General features: G+C 39.7%; 3 protein-coding genes across 3 annotated transcripts; all 3 read right to left on the bottom strand.

The window, feature by feature from the left end:
- Nucleotides 1-641: 641 nt before the first annotated feature.
- Nucleotides 642-2,020, bottom strand: LOC104441072 (syntaxin-124). The gene has a single exon (XM_010054075.3). The coding sequence runs from the start codon at nucleotides 1,672-1,674 to the stop codon at nucleotides 769-771; it is 906 nt and encodes a 301-aa protein (XP_010052377.1). The 5' UTR covers nucleotides 1,675-2,020; the 3' UTR covers nucleotides 642-768.
- Nucleotides 2,021-3,025: 1,005 nt separating this feature from the next.
- Nucleotides 3,026-4,818, bottom strand: LOC104441071 (vacuolar protein sorting-associated protein 28 homolog 1). The gene is made up of 2 exons (XM_010054074.3): nucleotides 4,683-4,818; nucleotides 3,026-4,029 (listed from the first exon to the last, which is right to left on the bottom strand). The coding sequence occupies exon 2, from the start codon at nucleotides 3,894-3,896 to the stop codon at nucleotides 3,267-3,269; it is 630 nt and encodes a 209-aa protein (XP_010052376.1). The 5' UTR covers nucleotides 3,897-4,029; nucleotides 4,683-4,818; the 3' UTR covers nucleotides 3,026-3,266.
- An 8,149-nt stretch (nucleotides 4,819-12,967) lies between these two features.
- Nucleotides 12,968-14,457, bottom strand: LOC104441070. Its single transcript, XM_010054073.3, has 2 exons — nucleotides 13,819-14,457; nucleotides 12,968-13,650 (listed from the first exon to the last, which is right to left on the bottom strand). Exons 1-2 carry the CDS (start codon nucleotides 14,378-14,380, stop codon nucleotides 13,298-13,300), a joined length of 915 nt encoding a protein of 304 aa, XP_010052375.2. The 5' UTR covers nucleotides 14,381-14,457; the 3' UTR covers nucleotides 12,968-13,297.
- Nucleotides 14,458-21,936: the final 7,479 nt, after the last annotated feature.

Genomic DNA, 21,936 nt, shown 5'->3' with positions numbered 1-21,936 from the left:
GCTAGTGAAATATGGTTATTTTAGATTGACAAAATTAATCTCACGAATGAATGGTTTGCGAAAGAATATTAAGATATCTCATTATGCATAATGTTTTCAGTATATTCATAAATATTCCTTTAACATTTTACATGTTGTGTGTAAAAAGATCTCGCCAATATAATCAGGAAAAGAGATAAATTTGTGAATATGGTAAATAAAGAGACTTGATATATATACACATACACACACATATTATGCAAATGAAATAAAAGAAAAAAATAAGAAGTTCATCAAGTAAGTAGGCTTTTGAGATAAGAGGGGCAAATAATAGATATGTCATTACATCAAAGAATGTCTTTTTTTCCCTATTATTGGTGAGATAATATGGCACGGAGCATGAAAAACAAAAGTATGTGAAAAAGCTACTTATGGTAACTGGATTATAAGTGGAAAACGAAGAAATAATAAATGTGGCCATCACTTTAAATTGCAATTGAATTATTAAGGGTGATCATCCTTATAATGCAAATGCATCATAAACGCATTTGAACAATTCGCGTTCTGGATTAACTTCAAGAACCTCAAAACCATTTGTTCTCATTACAGCAGATGAAAAATGAATCTCTGCACTATCACGTTCACTTCTATTTCTGAGGAGAAGAATCTTTCCCTTTAGATCATGGCAACACGATGGAGTTCAAAAAATTCCTGCAAAATCTATGTTTCACTTCTCAAGCTTAGGAACTGAACTTTTTCTTTGATTTTCCCACATTGCTTTGTTTCCCTCTAGATTGGCAGGAATGACTTTAAAAGCGGCACTAAGAGGATGACGATGATGACGATGACGAGGATTATCGCGTAGCACGTCCATTTCCGGGAGCTCTTCTGGTGCTCCCTCGCCTCCTGGAGCTGGCCGGCGCCCCGCCGCACAAATGAGTTGGCGTGAGTGACGTGCGACTCGATGTCGTTGAGCTGGTGGCCCTGAGCCTCCACGAGCGCGGCCATGTCCAAGAACACTTGGTGCAGCTCGAGCAAGTTCTTCTCGATCTCCTTCACGGCGTCGTGCCTCTCTTGAATCTCCGATATCGTGTCGAGAATCTGGCCTCGCCCTTGTTCTTGGATCGCCTTCTGCAGGAAACTCTCGCTCTCGCCGCTCGAGATCAAGTTCTCGATCGTCTCCTCGTCCGCCTTTTGCCCCGTGATCGTGAAGTATCTCCGCTCGACCGTCTCCTTGTACTCCTCATTCATTTTGGCCCTCAAGCTTTGGAAGTCATCCATCAAGTCCTTGAGCTTCTTCCCTAGCCCGCCAACGACCGCCGTCCTCGTCCGGTCCGCCGATGTGCCGGGCCCGCACCCGGGTATGCTCCGGTGGGCCACATTGGACCGCTCAAGGGCCTCGAGCTTGCCCTTGATGATTTTGGCCCGCTTGAGGACCTGCCCGACGTCGGCGTCCATCCGGGACCGGAGCTGTTTCATCGTGTTCGCGTTGTGGACGGTCTTGCTCTCCTCGTTGGCCTCTTGCAGCCTCTTGTACAGCTTCTCGACCTGGTTCATGTCCCCCTTCACGTTCTCGACGTCCTCGAAGAACTTTTCGAGGTTCACCGTCTCCTTTCCAGCCTCCATTTCGTCGAGGTAGTTCTGTTGCTTGAGGTCCGTGTATTTCTTGAACGAGCCGGAGAATAGATCGTTCATCTTGACTAAACTTTGCTTCTCCTCCTCTTAATCTCCCTTTGGATAATTGCCAATTATCCCCTTTCCCTTCTGCTTTTGGTGCAAGGACACGAAGGAACCCTAAACGCTAATGGTCAAGAGAATCATCATCTGCTTCAATGTCTTGAAGATCTTTCTGTTTTCCCTTATGACGGAAGGATGGGAGGGGGTGGCAAACAGCAGAACAATCAAACCCACCAGCAAATCCGTGCATCATACGAGCTTTCCATGATTTTTGGGGTTTGAGGTTAGAGTTGCAACACAAGAGGGGGTTGAGGTTATTTTTGGGGCTATAGAAACATATGAGAGCCGTTCAAGAAAGCTGAGCATCTCCATTGGTTGCTCCTGGGGTAACATGTGGCGTCCTGTCTTTCATGAAAATTCGGAGGATTGGGTTGTCAAAGTTGACTTGGTCTCTCTCTCTCTCTCTCTCTCTCTCTCTTCCCCTTTCTTGCCTAAGAATACATGTTGACTTCCTGCATCGATTTAACTGCATAACCCCCTAACTACAAGATCAACCGCGCCGCATGTTCACGAGACGCTAGTAAGAATCCTGTGTTTGTCGAATGCATATGTCAAGATCTTCTTGTGATTGATGAACAGTTGCTTGGAATAAAGCAGGTACCTACTCGAGCGTGACACAAACTTTACTGATGAACGAAGCTGTTCTTGGTTAACCTACCCCCCCACCCTCCTCGATGCCGAAACTCCCAGCTCACCGGTCGTGACAAATTAGACTCTGTTCCAAACTGATTCAATACAGGGACATTACAATTCATGATGCTCATAACACAAATCGTTAGGATGCAGGATTTCCCAGAACTGAAAGCTTCATATGCCTAATCACATTCGGTCTCATTAGAGATAGCGGCATAATGCAAGTAGGAGGGATTGAGGTGTCGCAGACAGCACTAGATGTATTCGATGGTTGAGGATGAAAGGGAAGCGTCGTCTTTCCATTACTCGAACGTGGTCCTATTTCGCTTTCACTTTCTCCCATCTTGCTCCCAGCTAGGAAATGCCAGGGCTTATCCGATTCAATGAGCGCATCAATCAATCTTATTTGACTTCTTTCCGTGGATTGATAACTCAAAATTATGTTCCAGAAGCAGATAAAGTGATCTGCGAGATCACTACAGATTTTCCGATAGAGCCAATCAACAAAACTGGTACGACATACCCGACTGATCAATTCTAAAACAAATAAGTCGATCCTGAAGAGGATGATGGCCAAAAGAGAACCTCGAAGAGTATATGAGGATCGACCCAGCTCAGCTAACATAAGGTTATTTCCTGTTTCACTTCCAGTCTATACACACATCCGGACATTGTAAACCGAATATAAAGGACAGATCCAAATCTTTATAAGGCCGAATTCTCATTCTTACAGTAGCGAAATCAAAATACCATCACTATCAAAACGCACACAATCGCAGAATCAACAACCCTTTCAAGCTCCAATTCGATCCAATCACATAACAGCAACAATATGAAGAATTATCTACCAGAGAGCACTTGCGAATAGAGAGGTAAAAACCAAAATCAATTTGGTTAACAAACTTAATAAAGCACACTCAAGTACCGGCATTAGGCAATGCTGCCATGAATGAATTGTATGAAGACTCCAGATCAAAGTGGAGCTGCCGAGACTGCTGCTCTGTCAACTCGTCTGCTGCCCCCATCTTGGAAAGCCTAGAAATCCATTCCTTCATCTTCATCTTCCCCTCAAAGTTCGGTGGCAATATCGTCAGCTTACTGAGCGAGGTCGAGAGATCGGACAACAAAGGATGGACCTGATCCACTGCCACCATGTTCAACTTCAACGAGTCCATCGCCGTGATGAAGTTCTGGACGCACTCTGCGACAATGGCAGCCGACGTGGTGGTGCTCGCAGCCGCGGCGGCACGGTGCTCCACCGTGGCAGGAACTCCCGAGACCACCAGCCTATTGATGGCGGCCGGGCAGTCCATCTTGTACGTGTCGGCGAAGCGCTCGATGCTGGGGATCGTGTCCTTCAAGGTGGAGGACAGCGTCTTGAAATGTGCGATGAGCTTCTGGCAATTGGTCTCGTACTCGGAAGGCGAGATGGTGTCGCGAATATACGCCTTCTCCAGCTTCTCGGTGGTCCGGATGATGGCATACAGCTCGGCGAAATTCTCGTACATCTCCCTTTCGCGCTTGTCATTCCATAGCTTGACCTCCATGATCGATTTCTCGGAGAGATACTGGTGAGTGTGTATGGAACCGGGTAATCGAGGGAGGGAATTACGGATTCGGGACGGTGTGGAGGATTGGAGAAGGGAACGGGACACGCGCAAAGAGAAGAAACCTTCTTCACTGAACAGCCATTACGACAAAATCAGCTAATTCAAGCTTTCGAGCTCGACCCAACATTGCATAAACAGCATACATACAAAGCAACAATCGCAGAGAGATAAACAGCGGAATTTACGAAGACCCAAGATACGAATCATCGTACTGGGTCGATGGGGGACCAAGATCATCAACCAAAGTTCCCTCTTTTAACATAAAAAACAATTAAAGACATCAAAAAACGAAAGAACGAAAACTTGGGCATTTCGCAATAAGAAAATCAAAGCACGAAAATCTCGACGAGTCAACGACCACCATCGGAAACGCGCACAAAGATGGGAAATTTACAGGAAACCCAGAATCAAAAGAGAGGGGAAGGACCACCCGTCTAACCCATGACTCCGCAGAATCGAAAACCAACGATCGGTGAAACCAAAACCTCAGGAAACACCCGAGAAAACCCTAGATCGAACCCGCATGTCCAAAGCGAAAGGACCGTTTACTGAAGATCGCCGTGGCGACGAAGTCAAAATGGACGACCCCACACGGTACTAAGCTCGAAGACGACAATGAATCGGGGGGCATACAGAACCCAAAAGATTCAAATATAGGAATTCGAGAGATGCGTGACGAAGAGGGAAAGAGAGAGAGAGAGAGAGAGAGAGGAAATGGCTTACAAAGAGAGAGGACGCGGGTTCGGGTGTCGTTGAGCTCTCTGTGTATCTCGTGAGAGAGAGAGAGAGAGAGATGGAGAGGGGAGGAGAGGGAAATGGAGATGGAGATGGCAAGCTGGGGAGGAGGACTTGCGATTTTCACTTTTCTTTTCTTTTTTTTTTTCTAAGAATGGACGATGTTCTTTTTGTTTATTTGTTTTTTAAGAATAGAAGATAAAGACTCGATTTTGCATGCTCAGAGCCTCCTTTATTTTGTACTGTCCAACTTTCAAAAAGATATGAAAAACATTGTATGTGGATGTTTTGGGTGTTTCGAGGTTGAAAAGAAAAGATAAAGTGTGTTTGTTGAAAGATTTAGATTGAGAGAAGAGTGAAAAAAATAAAAGTTCAGTTGATAAGCGCTTTGAGTATTGGATGGTGGAGTTTGATTTTATAAATACTTAATCCAACCGACTTAAAGCCAAGATGGACAAATTATGCCAACGTAATGATATAGACGTGTTTGAACTTTGGAAAAAGAGTTTGCTGTAATGGCTTTTACATTTTGAAGCTCTCTCTTAGGACACACTAAAGCTGTATCTGGGAAGAGGGGAAATGCAAGTAAAAAATGTGGAATGTTTTCAATTTTTATGAGGAAAGGAATGAAGGTAAAATTGAATGGTTCCTTCATTTGGGCTCCCAAATTCGTTTTTTTTTATCCACTTATAAAGTTACAATATTTCTTTTTTTCTTTTGATTGCGTTGAAACGACTTTATAACTCAATTTTTAAAAATCATCTCTTTCATTTTCTCTAATAATTATCTAAAATCTCTTCTTTTCTTTTATAATCACCCCATACAAAATTGAGTGTAACTTGCTCGCTGATCAAACAGAGTTAAGAAGTTTGAAAGCTTGATTTCTTTCTCTATAATTTTATTTGAGTAGTGCCTTCAAGCTGGATGTGAAATGGGCATTTTAAATGAAGCATTGAATAGTGATCGGATAGTGACATTTGGACATTAAATCCGCGTTTATCGAAGTCAAATAAAATACAAAATCTTAACCCCTCTCCCTTCCTTTCTCTCCTCCGCCCGTCACCTCCGTTGCACCTCCTGCCGCCGCCCGCTTCCACGACCTCCTTCACACCCACAATTCCCTTCCCTCCAAAAATTTTTTAGGCTTCCTAATTCCTTATCTATCTTTTTCTTTTCGACATAAAAGAAAATAAAAAGATAACGCGGGTCTAGCATCCTAGGATCTCCCACCCATTTCCTCTGTTAATCCTTTTAGGGACTTGCTCCGGTCCGTCCTGCCCCATATGACGGTAGAAAAAGCAACAAAGGGAATGGATCGAGTATGGAGAAGACAATAAATTAGATGAACACATATCACAGTCTTGAAAATAAGACGGAAGATGGCATTAGAGCATGGCACAACGCAATCTCATCTTTGATTCGTTCTTTTTTAACGAATGCCAACTTTATAACGTGTGTAGTGGTATTGGTTCGAAAGCCATCTTTGAAAAAACTCACTTTTAATCATGACGACGCACTAAAAACTCCTTGAAAATCAAAACCCACTTTGTCTTCAGACGTCAACACACACCATGCCGCGCGACAGCTACGACACAAAAATCAAAAGAAAAAAAGGAGGGAGGAGGTGGAGGAGGCTGGCTGCTATATAGCGTCGTCCTTAATGGCAGACCCGCCCCCTCCATCAATCGCGCTGTACCTAAAAAACGTCGTTGTGCAGGCAGGCAGAGAGAGAAAGAGATAGCGTGTTGGATGGGAGCTATGATTGGAGGATTACGCCATCTGCGTGTAGCAGTTGAGCGGTGAGGCGAGGAGGGAAGCTGATGCATCATTGAGGGCGAAGTTCCTTCTCTCTCTCTTTCTCTTTCTCTGTCTGTTGCTGTCACTAGGGTTATGGTGGCGTTCGAGGTTCCTCTGAAGTTGACGTCTCTACCCTAAACCAGGCTGCTCTGCCTTTTTCGCTTCTCCCTAATCTGATCTCATCTGATCTCTTCCCTTCTTTTTCTTACTTTTCTTTTATCTTATTATAACCTCGTTTCATCAGCATCTCCTCCTTGATGGAGAAAGGCAACTGGCGCTGCATTTCTAATCCCACTCCGTCGCTCGGTCTTCTCTAAGATCCAGTCGTGATGGTGTCCGCTCTGGTTCCTGATTCGTCCGCGTCTTCATGGCTGAAAAAGAACCGTGTTGGTTTGAGATTAGGCGGCCAGAAATTAGAGACAAATCTGATGCCTTGTGATGTCATGGAAGGGGGGGCCTCCTGGGCCTCCCTAACCAGCACGATATCATCATCACTAAATTTTCTTTTTATTGGCATATATACGCTTTTTGGATTTAAGTTTTGTTGGTTTCGTGAATATGATTTGAAAAATATTTAATTTAAAAATGGTCTCTCGTATCACTTCAAATGATCAATCAATAAAAACTATATTCATTATCAATAACCATTTATGTCTCGGCATTTTCGTTAATAGTAAAAAATATTTTTCAATCATTCAATTTTATTAGTGATATACCAATCATTTTCATACAAATGTTTTTTAAATTATTTATTTTTCACGAAAGAAACAAGCTTTAATTTTCGTTCGTGTGACATGTTGTTGCAAGGTTATAGTAGACTTTAAAAATTAAATGTTGTGTCTCAATTTTTGAGATAATTATGTGATCTCTCTTTTGCTAGAAAAGCTAAGTATTTGTAATGACAGTAAGGTCATTATACTCCTTTCTATGTACAAAACCTATCCCATGCGTGGCATGGATTTATTCTAGTGTCTCTTTTACGACGGTCATTCATGCATGAGCTGTAAACGTGTCATGTCCGTGTTGATCCTTTTAATCCATTTAGAACGTGCCTAGTCACATGTCTCAAAACACTACTTGTACTTATAGGACATGTTTAGATGCATGTAGCCACGTTTACACATATCTTAACACATTTTCTCAAAACTCATCATAAGAGTTCATAGCTTGAGTGATTAAATGTGCCGTTTTATGAAATTGGGTAATGCACTGGTCGCTTTAGGTTCCGATTGTGGCATGATTGATACGTGTGTCGCATTTAGATTCGACCTAAATTTGATACGACATGAAGACATAATTTGTTAGTTCTACCTTGAAATCTGGCATATCATTACAAAAATTGCTAGATTATCTTCTCATAGTTTGTCGCATCATTTAACGTATTGCTTTAATATTGTCTTGCTATACTTAATACTTAGACAAATCACTTTATACTAAATACTTCTTTTTTATACAATTAGAGCGCATTTGATAATGTTTTTTTATTTTTTTTTTTTTTTCCAGAATAGAAAAAGAACAAAATCCATTTTACTTACAGTCAATTAATTTTTCTATTACATTTGGAACATAAATAAAAATTTAGTAAAAATATATCTGTTTATTTTGTGAACATAAAGAGGAACAATATCATTTTAGAAAAACAAGCTCAACATAACCTAATTCTTGTCTTTACATAATTGACACAAGGCTTGGGCCCACATTTGGACCGAGTCTATTGACTTGATTTGAGTCCCCATTTTTTGGATTAAAATAGCAAAATATTCAAAAATTTAGGGAAAAATTTAGAAATTAAAATTTGAGTAGTTTTACTATATTTTAGTGTTAATTCCAGTTTAGAATTAGTTTAGCATAAAAAAAAGTGAAAATATTCTGAAAATCAGATTTAAAATTGAATAGGATCTTTGGGTTTTACCATATGAATTATTAAATGCCATTCTGTCTTAAAGACAATGCTAGGTTGCAACAACTTGGCAACTCTATTGAAAAAAAGATATCTTCTTCCTTTAAGATTCTATTTAGATATCCTTTAAGATCATTTGCAATTCTGTTTTAATATAAAATTAAATGGCTATGAACAAATCTTTTGTATTACCATTTGTATTGTGTTTATAGCAGTTGAATAAGCTTAGGGGTGAGCATAATCATGGTGAACGGTTCCCATCTTGGAATCGGGAACTACCCATTAAGAATCGATTCAAAAAATTGGAACTGAGACCCATTCGTTGGTTCTATGAATCCACTGGGGAGCTAGACCGTCGATCCAATCCAATTCTCAAGTAGATCCATAGAACCGGTCCCCAACCCCTACAAAATGAACGATATCGTGATGAATCTAGTTGCTATTTAGAACCCCAAAGCTTGTGCGGCCTTATATTTGAGTTAAACTATGAGCCATTGATTTTGATTAATTATTGAAAACTATAGGGTGGAACAAATAGACAATACTCATTAACTAAGAACTTAATGTCTTTGAAGGTCATGGTAAAGTCCACTTAGTGTTTCTTGACATTGGAAACACGTGGAGAATTAGACTCCACATTAAAAGTCCTAGCCTCCACATAAGTTAAAACATGAATTGCTTGATCCATCTTTTTTCAATGTCAACCTAATTTAATCATGGAAATGGCTAATGAGAAACTTAATTATATTATTAAAATGAGCCGTTGGCTCTTAATTTCATACCATGATGACAAAAATACCACAACATTTAAGGACATCTCTAATAAGTTCTCTCCTTCCTCTTCGTTTATTTATTTTGTTTTAATTGAGAAAGCAAGTAAATGGATTATTAGAATGAAAAAAAGAAGAAGTAAGGGGGTTAATCCTATTACAAACTCAAGAGGCAAAATTAGTTAATGATGTCCAGTAACTACAAATATACATATATATACATATATATTTGGTTGAAAAACTACAAAATAATTAAGTAATTAAGATGGGATTTTTTTTTTTTTTTCAAATATATATATATATATATGTATATATCGGTACGGTTTGGGTGGGGGTGGTTTTATGCTGGAATTGGGAACCAAATTAATACTCACTTGTTTCGCTAAATTGGAAGTGAGAACTGGACTAGCTACCATGGGAACCACCGATTCTGGTTTGGTCTAGTCTGGCTTCAGGCAGTTTTTTATTTTATTTTATTGGCACATCCCTAAATAAGCACATGTTCCATTGATTTTCGATGTTATTTACTTGAATGTTTGATGAGTTTGCTAACTTTAGGATTGCCTTTATCATCAGTTGTTTAGTCCTTGCACATTGCACCAAGCAACGCTTGCTTTTCTTCTTGCAGTTAAAAAAGCTCAAAAGGTCCATGCATCTTTTTATTGTAATGCCCAAAAATTTATTGTCGACCTCTTCATATTGCGAGTTATAAACCAGCGAGATTCTTTGTTGTTATTTCCGACCATCCATCTTTGACTAACTATTAAGTTTGATTTTTCAAGGCTATATTAGAAAATATTAATAAGTTAAATCCTTATCAAATTCCAGTTTTATTTAAACATGAATTGTTAAGTTTCCTATGATATTTTTATAATTAAATGAAAAAAAAAATAGAATAGAATTTATAGGATCGTAGAAAATGCATTTATGTTTTTATTTATTTATTTTAAAATTAAAAATTTTGTGTAGTTATCAAACGCATTTTTCTACTCAAAAACTTGCCTAGAGAATAAAATTAGAACAAAAGAAGAATAAAATTAGAAAAAATTATTTATGAGAACAAAAACGATACCGTATGCACCCTTAGAAACTAAAGTTTCTTGGGCTTAACCTATTGTTAAACACTATAACCCAAGCGGATTTGGGTCAAAATGGACCAAATGGTGAAGCCCAAAGAGTGGGACCCCTTTTGTCTCGCTTTGGCCTTTCGAAATTGTCCTTGCATTCTCTATACCATCTTTTGTCCCCACTTTAATTTACTTTTCTCATTATATAACTGTTTTTAAAAACTAAAACTGTAAAACCTTCGAAAATAGGAAAACAACTCACTACTTTTTTAAATTCAAAAGGCACCCACTACCTAAATAAGAAAACCCACTGAAATTTATCAACAAAATGCACGTGGCACGCAAAGCATGCCATAATTTTAATTTACATTTGAACCCCACTAGGACAAGGAATCTATTTGATAAGTGATGATTAATGAAGAAAATAAAGATATTCCTTTTTCCTAATCCACCATTAAATCAACAAATCTGGTTTTTCTATCTTCTTTGTACAAGAATTTGCATCAACGCCACAAAAGCCCTAACAGTCATATGGAATCCAGCTGTCTTTGGACCCAACTGTAGATGACTCTTTAAAATAAATTTTCACAAACTTGGGTCCCAAGGAAAATGAATAAGAAATTATCATTTTTGTCACTATGTTTTTAAAATGAAAAAGAGATTCCTCTCATTTGCAGTCCTGTATCCCACGACTAACCATCTCCTAAAATTGATTTACCGATTCTTATCTTTGCAACCTTATTTCTCCATAAAACCTATTAATGAACACTTCGATTTAATGATTTAGCTCCTCCTGACTTTGCAACAGTTCCCCGTTTGATGGAAGATGTGAACAAGAGTGGCAATTATCGATTGGTCCGATCCATGAATGTTGCCATTATTATTATTATTATAGAAGGTGGTGACCCTAAGAAACTGATCTAACACTCATTATCTTCCCATGTGTCGTCTAATTTCACATGCCAAGTCGGTGACACTACCCTTGCCTCCGGTATCGCCTTCCAAATGTTTTCCATGCTCTCATTTGATATCCTCGTGCTTCTCCTCAAACCTTTGCGTCCTAGAATTAATACAAAAGATCTTGAGTGTTTAACTATTTCACATTTTATTATGTGAATAGTTTATTATGAAAAAAGGATAACACAAATGTGGCAGAGGAAAAGCTACTCCTAATTTAAAAATAATTATTCATACAATTCTTTTATGCTTTATATATATCTGCATATAGTTTGCCACATTACTTAACGTGTTTGATTCAACATTTGTAAAGGACCTTGAACCTTTGAAGGCCGTTGGCAATAATTCCAAAGGCCTTCAACGTAAATTTAGGATTTCCAATCTCCCTTAACTCAATGCAACTTATACCCAATATTTGTATTGCAGCATTTTTGGAATGTTATTCAAGGGTTAATGAAAATTTTACTTTAAACTTTTCCATCCCTAATATTTATGTATTTCTATTTGACCCTCAACGATCCACAAGGCTTGTCGAAGGTCTTTGAGGGTCGTTGAGATTTGGATTCACACGATCTACGTTTGTTGAGATTTGGGTTCGCTGAGATCTAGGTTTTCTGAGACTTGGGTTCGCACTATTCGGGTTGGCGAGATCTGTGGTCGCACCATCTGTGTTTGTCGAGATTTAGGTTTGCAAGATTCATGTTTGCTGCAATCTGGGTCATTGATGTCGCGCTCCATCAAGGTCACACGACCCTCAGCATCACCTAGCCTAGGTTATCAGAAGTTGTGCGACCTTAGCGCCGTCTCACCTAGGGGTGAGCATCGGTCCAGTGTCAACCCGGGACTAGCTTAACCTAGCCGGTTTTGATTCAATTTCCTAAGAGATTAGGTCGGTTCTTGGTTCTGGGATCCCTAGACCTTGCATTGTGCGGATTAATCCTCGATTATGAGAATTTAGAATTGGTCCAACCTGAACAAACTTTGTACATAATATATATTATATAATATATAATATATTATCTATTTTTGTCCACTCTAAATTCTAGCATCTCCTTCTCTATTCTTTTTGTAGTTTACTTTGTCGTGTAAATTAGAAAGTAGAAAGAAACACTATCCTAATTTGATAAGAAAAAAAGAAATTCCCTTCACTTGCCTTGACCTCACTCGGCCACTTGCCTTGCTCACCGCTCACCTTGTGGCTCACCTCTCTTCGCCCGCCTTGTTTGCCTTGTCACTTGTGTCGTCATCACTCGTCTCACATGTTCGTTTTTATGGTTTCCTGAGAGATTGGACATGTTATGTTGTATTCATTTGTGTTGATTTTGTGGCTCACCTCTCTTCCCCCCCAAACACACCCAAAGGGAAAAAGAAAAAACCATAAAAAATTCAAAATACTAATAATATATTATTAAAAAAGTGCCACGTTTGGTGTCTGCCATCCATGTAAGTAATTTTTGACCAAATTGGTCATATGGACTAAATTGATAAAAAATGAAAATGTTTAAAACTGAATTGGTAAAAGTGTAATATATTTATGACTTTTTGGGCCATTTTCCTGTCTCTTTTGGGCTTTAACCTTTGTTGGACAATATAATGTGAGCGGAGTCGGGTCAAAATGGACCATTTGGTGAGGCCCAAAGAGTGGAGCCCATTTCGTTGCTGATCGTGGGTCCATCACTAGAAAAGAAGGGAAGCGATATAAAGAACCGACAATTGATGATTAATAGAGGAAATAATAAAGAATTTGCACCGTTGAAAAGAAAGAAAATAAAGAAAGTAAAGAAAGTAAAGATATATATTTTTTTCTATTTTACCTTTGAATAAACATATATGGTTTTTCCATCTTTCCTGTACAAGAATTCGCTTCAACCCCACAAAAAGCCCCCCAAAAAAGGTTTTGGTATCCTAAGAACAAAGAAAAAATCATAGCTATCTTTGGACCTATTAGAAACAATTTTCACAAACTTAGGCCCCAAGGGAAAATGAAAAAAAAGAAAAAATCATCATTTCCTCCCACTATGTTTTCACAAAAAAAAAAAAAAAAGAAAAAAGAAATTCATTCTTCTCATCAAACCTTTCACTTTGCTCACTCCTATGGCATATTCCATGGCCCTACGTTCCACGGCTAATCATCTCCTCAAATTGATTTGACGACTCCTGTTTTTGTAGCCTCATTTCTTCGTTGAACTTGTTGATGAATGCCTCGACCCGATGGTTGAGCTCGTCCGGGCTCAGCTCCTTCCTCAGCTGAATGGCGCGATCCTTAAACGTCGCTGATTTCTGCATCGAAGGCGACGGCGACGGCGGCGGCGGCGGCGACCCCAACAAGCTGCTCCGATGGTCGGCGTCGTCCACTTTCATGGGCCACTTGGTCGGCTTTGCTGCCCCCGCCTCGACTATTGCTTTCCATACGTTCTCCATGCTCTCGTTCGATCTCCTCAAGCCTTTTCTCGAAACTTTGCCCACTAGAAACAATACAAAGTCAATTACATCAATAAAAATAAATTTCATGAAAAATATATTGACTTCAATTCATAGATCCGTTGACCGAAATATCAAAAGACACAGTCCCGTCATCCTCGCATGTAATGCGAAATCTGGAAATCGATACCACCTCACTTTGCCCTTCTTACCTTGAAGGCGGTCGCCGTTGGCAGCTTTCCGGCGGACGAGCCTCGGCGAAACCGGAGCTTTCTCCGACGAGTCCGCCCGCTTCCGCGGCGTCGACGCGGACCTCCCGAACGCCACCTTCCTCTCCCCTTCGCAGTCGCCGTTATATCCATCTCCGCCCCCGAATCCCACGCCATTCCCCTCCACCACTACCACTCTCTTCTCCTCGAAAACCCTGTACTCGTCGAAAGCCTCCGCCTCCACCGGCGGCGGCGGCGGCGCTTGCTGCGAAGGTGCCTCCACGACCGCGATCCTCTCCGGGGCGGCAGCCTCCGGCTGCGGGCGGTGGAAGCACCTGGAGGTGGCGGCGATGGCTAAGATGATGCCGTTGACGACGACGAAGAGGTACGGGGGCCTGAACCACGAGAGGAGCGAGCCCAGAGCGGGAGGCATCCGAGGGGCCAGAGGGTCGGCGGAGGTCGATGGAGCGGAGGCGGCTCGGAGGGCGACGGCGGCGATGGACACCGCGCCGGCCGACACGAGCAGGGCTTTCAGGGACGCCATCAGAGCGCTCGACGACACCATCTCGACAAGATTGTTTCAGCAGTGTAATCTGAGAGTGCGAGCTTTGCGAAGTGAAGTTTCGGTGATGATGATGATGATGATGAGAGCATCGGCTGGAGTTCCGCAGAGCTATAAATAGACGAAGACGAAGGAGACGAAGAGTGTAGAGGGAGACGCGGTTTCGGGGGTGATCTGGAGCCGTTCGATCGGATCCGACGGCGGGCGTGGGAGCAGCGCTGCTTCCGTTGGTGAGGTGGAGTCCCTGTGGGGCCCCACTCCACCTTCTTTTCCTTTTTCAAATGATATTCGTGGAATTAAATCGGCCAGTTGACCGACTTTCTGTTTGACAAGTCGTGGCGAGGGGGACTAGAAAATTCAATTGAGATGTTGACCGTCAACCTATCGATCGATTCCAAACGTAGGACATCCGACAGTTCGAGTTCGACGTCTCCATTTCAATTACTTTCAAGTTGATCTCGCTCGATGCAGGGGATAAGGCGATCTCTCTATCTAGTATGTACGAACATTAACCGCGTCCGAAATTTTGAATGCTCGATGTTGTTAAAATTAAAAAGAAATGCAGATGTGGCCAATATTGATTAGCTTTAAGCCAATGGAATATAGTCATCGGGATGCGTTTCGACGGGAGCAACTCATTGATCGTGATGACATGCATTATCGATAGCGATTGATTGAGTGTGATCCAAGAAGTATCATTCATCTAAATGTAAAAGCAAAAGGAAAAAAAGAAGGTAAACCGATAATATATTTTAAATACTCTTTGTTGATTATATTTTTTATATACCATTCTAATTTTATTATTGCCGAAGTTGAAATATATGGAGTGCTTGGTTGTCAATTCCCTCTTATCTTTTTTAGAGCTTCGTGATGCTCGTCTGGCTTGCTATGCTAGCAGAGTAGCAGGACCTAACTTCCAATTTTATTATATTTTTAGAATTGAGATGTTATATGGTAATTGCGTCCTAGGTGCAATCACGTCGATTTAAGCCGACCTTGAACATGCGCGAAGAGTGCATGTAGCTTCATCAATGAAAAAATCGAAAAGCCAAAAAAAATGTAAAAAAAGAAAAAAAGAAAAAGGAGAGGCCCCAAAAAGCTAAAAGAAGAAAAAAAAAAACGGATTGCTTTACGTGTTAAGACTTTTTAATTTTTTTAAAAAAATATTAAAAAATATTAAAAAAATTAAAAAAAAATTAAAAAAAAGGGGGATTGCTTTATGTTTTAAGGTATCTTGATTATTTGCAAAGTAGGTAGCCTTTTCTAACTGCTCATTCCATCCAGCCATTGTTCGCGGCGTAGCTTGCCATTCTGCCCCATATAAGACGGCATCCTTAAGTTAATCTGAACAAATTTGGGAGCTTAGTTTAATATGGATTGGGACTGAGCACGCTAATCGTGGCCCGGATTGTTCCTTGGTCAAGGGCTTATTGTGGCCGAGCTTATTGCCCGTGGTGAAGGTCATGGCAAGCGCAAGGGTCTTGGCCGAACGTGCGTGGGGTCAAGCCTATACAGATTATGACAAAGGCCTTGACCCCATGTTCTTGCAGGAGGTTGGGGGTGTCGGGAGACCTTTAGTTCAAGAGTTGAAAATCCCGCGTTTGAATTTTGCCAATTTCTTACAAAATCTCTTTGGATTAGAGCGATTTGTATAGGTCAAATGTGTCGACCTAATCGATATATGAGGTTAGGGGTGTATTCCATATCCTCACCGTTACTTTGGATTTAGGGAGCAGGAATTTCCTCCTCCACTATACTTAAATTAATATTTTTTTTTTTGCCGAGTTACTATTAAATGAAGACACTTAATAATCAATTAATGGAAGATCTCGTTGAAGATTTGTATGATTATTAACGAGAAGACCAATGGGATTGGGACACATGAGTGTAAGGTTTCATTAGGTAAAATCCAGAACTAAGCATAGATTTAAGGAAAAAAAAACGTAGACAAAAATCGAGCAACGAAAGAGAACCATCTTTATCGGTGCCAATTTTAAAAAAGATACATCACGAGTTGAATTTTCAATGGTAGATTTATCTATCCATTATTTTTTGCAACTTTTTTTTAGATATGATTGTCACATCCTCTTAGATGAACTTGGTGTTTGAAATAACAATATTCACTCACTCGAATAAGTCAACATGCCCCTTAATCAAACTCATGCGATTGGATTAATCAACTCGGGTTGTCATAAACAATGAGGGTCGCTAGGCAAGAGCGCTCGAATATCAACAAAGAAATCATTTCTAGAAAGAGGAAATCGTCTTCCTCGAAACTCGCATGAGATGCCATCACCCATGATGTTCAGACACTGTCTTCTCGGCAGAAACGCACGACAAGTGGGGTCAACCCCATTGGCTCGAAATGAGTACAAGTCAACATCATTGACTAGAATCGAAGGTATCGTGTACACAAGTGTATACGTCTTTCGTATGCCAAGTACCAAACCTACAAAACACCAACTTCACATCTGAAAAAATAAAATAAAATTGGAGACGCCTCACTATTCAATTTGACTCCAGGTTAATCAACTTCACATCCCATCTCTTCCATATTAAGATCAATCACGGAGGAGGGCACATATTTTATCTAATCTTTATTGATTCAATACATCGGAAAATACATTTGTACACGTGTCACTCATATATATATTTTTATATTTGTATTTATATTGACGAGTAATGGATGTTTGAGGATGATTGACTAAACCGACGCGGATTGATCGGATGAGAGCTATTCAACTTGCGTTGTGGCGTTTACAAAGATAAAGTAGATCGTCATGTTAAACACATATGAGAAATAAAGAACCATGGATTAGTTAAAAGCGATTGTGGATAACCATATCCTTTTATCATATATTATTTGAATTGTGGGGTCGATTCAAGCCGCGAGTTAGCAGCTTTAAGATTGATGGTGTTTCCCCACACCCCACGGACATGGCCTTCCGCATGTCTCCATCACTTTAGGATGGTGCTCTCTGTCCTCCTCGCTTGTGTTGAAAAAGGGAGATTGTTGGTCGGTCCATTTAAAACTTGGATAACCTTTTGAAGCTGATATTTCCTCCATTGGAAATGCTTTCGAGAAAATGAAGGTTTTTCATTTTTGAAGTCGGTCTATAGATGCTTCGTACTCGTACACACTGCACGCTCCTATGTTTTGCAGGTGGTCGACGAGGGAGAGAGAGATGATACATCGTTCAATTGCAAATCATATGCCATGCTCACAAAATGACATCATATAAATTTGACGTGCCCAATTTTGTATTTCTCATAATTGTGCGGTTTCTTTTTCCTAAGTCACTCGATTTAGAAATGACTTAGATCTGTTGGTTATTGGTTGTGAATTGCAATTCAAGGAGGGCTTCTGACATTTTGGGTTGATTTATAAATCCTTTGTTTAAGGTTTTTTTTTTTTTTTTTTTTTGGTCCTCTCTACTAACGCCTACTTTACACTCACTCACTCTCAGACTACTTTTGCCCTGCCTCTTGCAGGGCGTGGGAATCGAAATTTACTCCTGAAATTTACTCGTCCCCACCCCATCCCCTGAGAAGGTAGGGATTTGAACCCCTCATCTCCCCTTCTATGTTGGAAGGGTGGCCACTGGGGCGAATCCCAGTATGAAGATTTGTCTAAGATTAAATCATATAACTTTTTGCTCTTTTAATTTATTTTGGAAAAGGGTATGAACTTTTTCTGAATATAAGTTTGTCAAGGAAGACCGCAGCAGAGTTCCCGCTCCACACGAAATCGTACTCCTCAAGGCAGCATTGCCGTCCAGAAAATTTACAGGATAAGGTTAAACGGGCCCCACTTAAATTAAAGAAAAGGCAGGAAACGTAGGACTTTTCAATCGTCCGAAAATAACTGCCGGTCTCGTCGCACCCGCAAAATCCGAAACCGAACCGCAACGGTTGATCTGCCGACACTACCACCTTTCTGTCCTCTTGCTTGGGCTCTCTTCGTATCGGTAGTATCGCTGTCGTCAAATTTTCCAGGAAAGTGAAACCCCCTTCTACACTTCAAAAGTGGGCGGTGGTCTCCTGATCCCAGAAATGCGTGAGGGTTAGGTTTTGCTTTTTCTTTACCAAGGTTTGATCATTCTTGACCTTTGGAACCAGTCAAAAACCGACCCGGGTTCGAGAGCGCCGGTCTAATTTAAACTGTTTTTTTTACCTGCTCTTCCACGCTCTTTTTCTTTCTGTGTAATTATTTTAATTGTGTCTCTTTTGTGGTGTTCGGCTTTAAGGTGAAAAGGGCAGATTTCTTCCCGTCTAAGGATTTGAAATTGGAGGATCAATTCTTAATCAACAATGCAAGTGCAAACTCATGAACTGAAATTTGATCCACAATTAGTAATCATTTTAGTAATGGTAAATTTTGTTGTTGTTGTGTACATTATTTTATGTTAGTAAATTGCGTTATTTCATTTGATGAATCGCCTCCCTCTCTCCCTCATGTCATCTTATGTTAATTGTATGGACATGCTCCTCTATCATCAACATGTTGAACATGGTTTCTTCCTCTCTTTTTTTTCAGTCGACAACGGGTACAATGTAATGGAAGGTTTCGAGCATTCTACATGCATACGATTCTCTATTCTCTCTTACAATACAACCGCCGAAACACACAGGTCGATTGCTCTCTAACCATGGTTTAATTATGGAAGGAAGATGATCTTCAATTCTCTTGGCACCTTTATCACATCTCAACAAATCCTAATCAGGGGTATTTTAGTCATTACCTTGACAAACACTCTCATTCACATGGGATGATGACTTGCATGGATGAGACACTGACCGGTAGAGTTGATTAGGTGACGGTTGAAGCAGTTTTATCACAAGTCAACATAGGAAAAGAGTGTGGAACAAGCCGTTAAATGAGCACCGGCCAAATCCTAGGTTGTTGCCAAATAGCGTAGTCCTAGGTCAAAAGGATCTTTCTGGTTGTTATAGAGAACAACTGTATATTCCTATCAACGGAATCTGCCCATTATCTGTCCCATTGATTTAGGGCCTTTTACATTTCATGGGCTTTAAGACAAAGCTTGATTTGATTTCGATGTCATTTCTTTGATTTATTCTCATTTCAATTCATGATCTAAACGATGAAAAGTCACCTTGCTAAGAAGGGAATGAGATAATGTTTTGTCCATCTTAAATAAAGTCAATGGTAGTAGCATACAAGATTAAACTTTTCGACCTTAGATAAATCTATCAAAAGACAAGGTGAATATGCTACCAATTTTCTTATTCCAAAACTTTAGGGCAAGGAAAAAATTGATAACATGTTCTTGACCTTTATAGATGAATGAGAGAGTTACAAGAATAGCTCTTCTGATTTTAGTATGTTATGGAGAAGGACAAGAGTTTAGTAATTAACTAGTTGGTGAACCTCACATGGTCCACGGATTAGATTTTCTTCTCATTATTTGTAATCATAAACCAACAATTGGTTTTTAGCATATAAGGTGTATAGAATCCTGCCAAATATTAAATCTAGACAATTTATTTTAAGAAATTTGAATGCTTAAAATCCAAATTAGAGTTTTCACTAATCAATTTGAATCAACTATTCAATCTTTGAATTGGGAAGCTTCATCCTAAAGTTCATCTTTAGGGTGTAGCAGAAATTAGAAGATTTCCTTACAAAATTTTAAATAAAGGAATGATAATGTGAGCAATGCATGTCCACTCACCCACAAATTGAAGAAAATTTTTTGGTCTTTGTGATGCATTACTAATGTGGAACAAATGGTGGATAAGTTTCTTTAACCGATTAGAGGACTAAACTGTTAATGCACAAAATGACATTACCAAATAGTTGGTGCTCCAAATGAAAGATAACTTGAATCACCATAAAGTTTGAGGAGCATTAACAAGAAGGATGGATACTAATAATTAACAAACTTGAGTAGCTGAGTGGCAAAAGGTATGATAGAATTCAAACGGAAAGCAAATGTGATAATTTTAGGGGAGAATATAAGAAATGGAAGCAATTGCTTTGCAAGGAAACAAGACTAGGATGGGATTCAAAGAAGAAAATGATTGATGTGAAGGAGGAAATGCGGGAGAGGAAAAATTAAATCTTTATCACTTCTTATATTACCCTTTTTTAATAGGATATTCTATGAAAATGTTCCATTATAACATGCCAATCTTAAGTTTAGGATAAAGGCATACCTCGGAGATTTTAAAGTTTTGTTAAATAGAATGTTCATAGATAAACGATTGTTACTAGAGATATCACATGGATATTTGCACAAGGTTATATACTAATGAGGATATTGAGAGCACACAACTTAATATCGGTGATGGTGTAGAATATATTGATGATAATTTAGAGTGTAAATTGTCGAACCAATTGAAGGTAAGAGCCATAGAAGAGTGGCACAGAGTTTATAAAGGCAATTCAAGGAAAGAAAGAAACGAAAACAATTGGATTAGCTCCGTTGAGTTTAGGACCATCATCGATTCTTGACTTGTCGAACTATTCGGGTTCGCGCTATAATGAGTTATGCCGTGAGTATGCTTGAGAAGCTTCGAAAAGCCAAAAAACAAAGGAAATTATTGTTTTGTGGTTAAGACTTTCTCAATTCTTTGCAAAATAAATAAGCCTTTTCCAATGATCATTTGATTGAGCCGTTATTTGCGGAGCTTGCCATTTCAAAAGCATCTAGGTTTATAGGGATTAAAAATATCGTCATCGTGCACCCCCACCCCACATAAGAAGGCATCCTTAAGTTAACTTAAACAAATGATTTCCTAATTCTTCGGTATCCAGTTCTTCCTGCTACTAGAAAATTCTTGATCGTATCAAATCACGATGATCAATCAATCCCAATAAGTATGGAGAAAAAGAGTAAGTCAAGTCATCTCAGGGCAAACTCTTTTTGGGTCGTTATAAACGATGTCAAAGTAGTATTCTTTACCGAGCAAATGGGTGGACATTAATACGAAATTTGTAGACGCCTCACTTTGGATTTGACTCAACATGAATCAGCTGTGTTTCGATGGTGATGCAATACAACTTCCAGATCTATGGTGTCCACGCTTCAAAGATGAAAAAACTCCATCTTTTCGAAACGTTTTCCAAAAGGAAAAAAAAATCAGCTGAATAACAAAAGATTATCCTGGTTTTAAATGGACCGACCAACAACCCTTTATCGACACAAGCGATGAGAGAGAGAGAGAGAGAGAGAGAGAGAGAGAGAGAGAGAGAGAGAGCACTATCCAAAAGTAGTGGAGACATTCGGAGGCCGTGTTCGTGGGGTGTGAGGAAACATGATCAATCTAAGCTGCTAATTCACGGCTTGAATTGACCCCCCAATTTGAATAATTTATGATAAAGGGTAAATTATCTACCACGGTTATTATTTAACTGGACAGGTTATCTATTTGTTAGATATGGTTATAGTTGAAATTGAGAGAATATTCGCTCTTGTGCTCGTCATGCAATACTTGACTTTATAGACCACAGGGTGAGCCAAATGACTCTTGCACGTTCAATTGGCTGAAAGGACTACATAAATTTTGTGCAAAAAATTGTGATTAAATTGATA

This window comes from Eucalyptus grandis, chromosome 4 (genome assembly GCF_016545825.1).
Source record: "Eucalyptus grandis isolate ANBG69807.140 chromosome 4, ASM1654582v1, whole genome shotgun sequence".
NCBI lineage: Eukaryota > Viridiplantae > Streptophyta > Magnoliopsida > Myrtales > Myrtaceae > Eucalyptus > Eucalyptus grandis.
The sequence above is the reverse complement of the archived record's forward strand: the minus strand, read 5'-3'. Positions and strand labels throughout refer to the sequence as shown.

What these genes read in the sequence shown, in the direction of transcription:
- LOC104441072 (XM_010054075.3), bottom strand. Translation starts at nt 1,674, where the DNA reads ATGAACGATCTATTCTCCGGCTCGTTCAAGAAATACACGGACCTCAAG.
- LOC104441071 (XM_010054074.3), bottom strand. Translation starts at nt 3,896, where the DNA reads ATGGAGGTCAAGCTATGGAATGACAAGCGCGAAAGGGAGATGTACGAG.
- LOC104441070 (XM_010054073.3), bottom strand. Translation starts at nt 14,380, where the DNA reads ATGGTGTCGTCGAGCGCTCTGATGGCGTCCCTGAAAGCCCTGCTCGTG. An exon ending in CAACGGCGACCGCCTTCAAG is followed by an intron (nt 13,651 to 13,818) that starts GTAAGAAGGGCA and finishes TATTGTTTCTAG; the next exon opens with TGGGCAAAGTTTCGAGAAAA.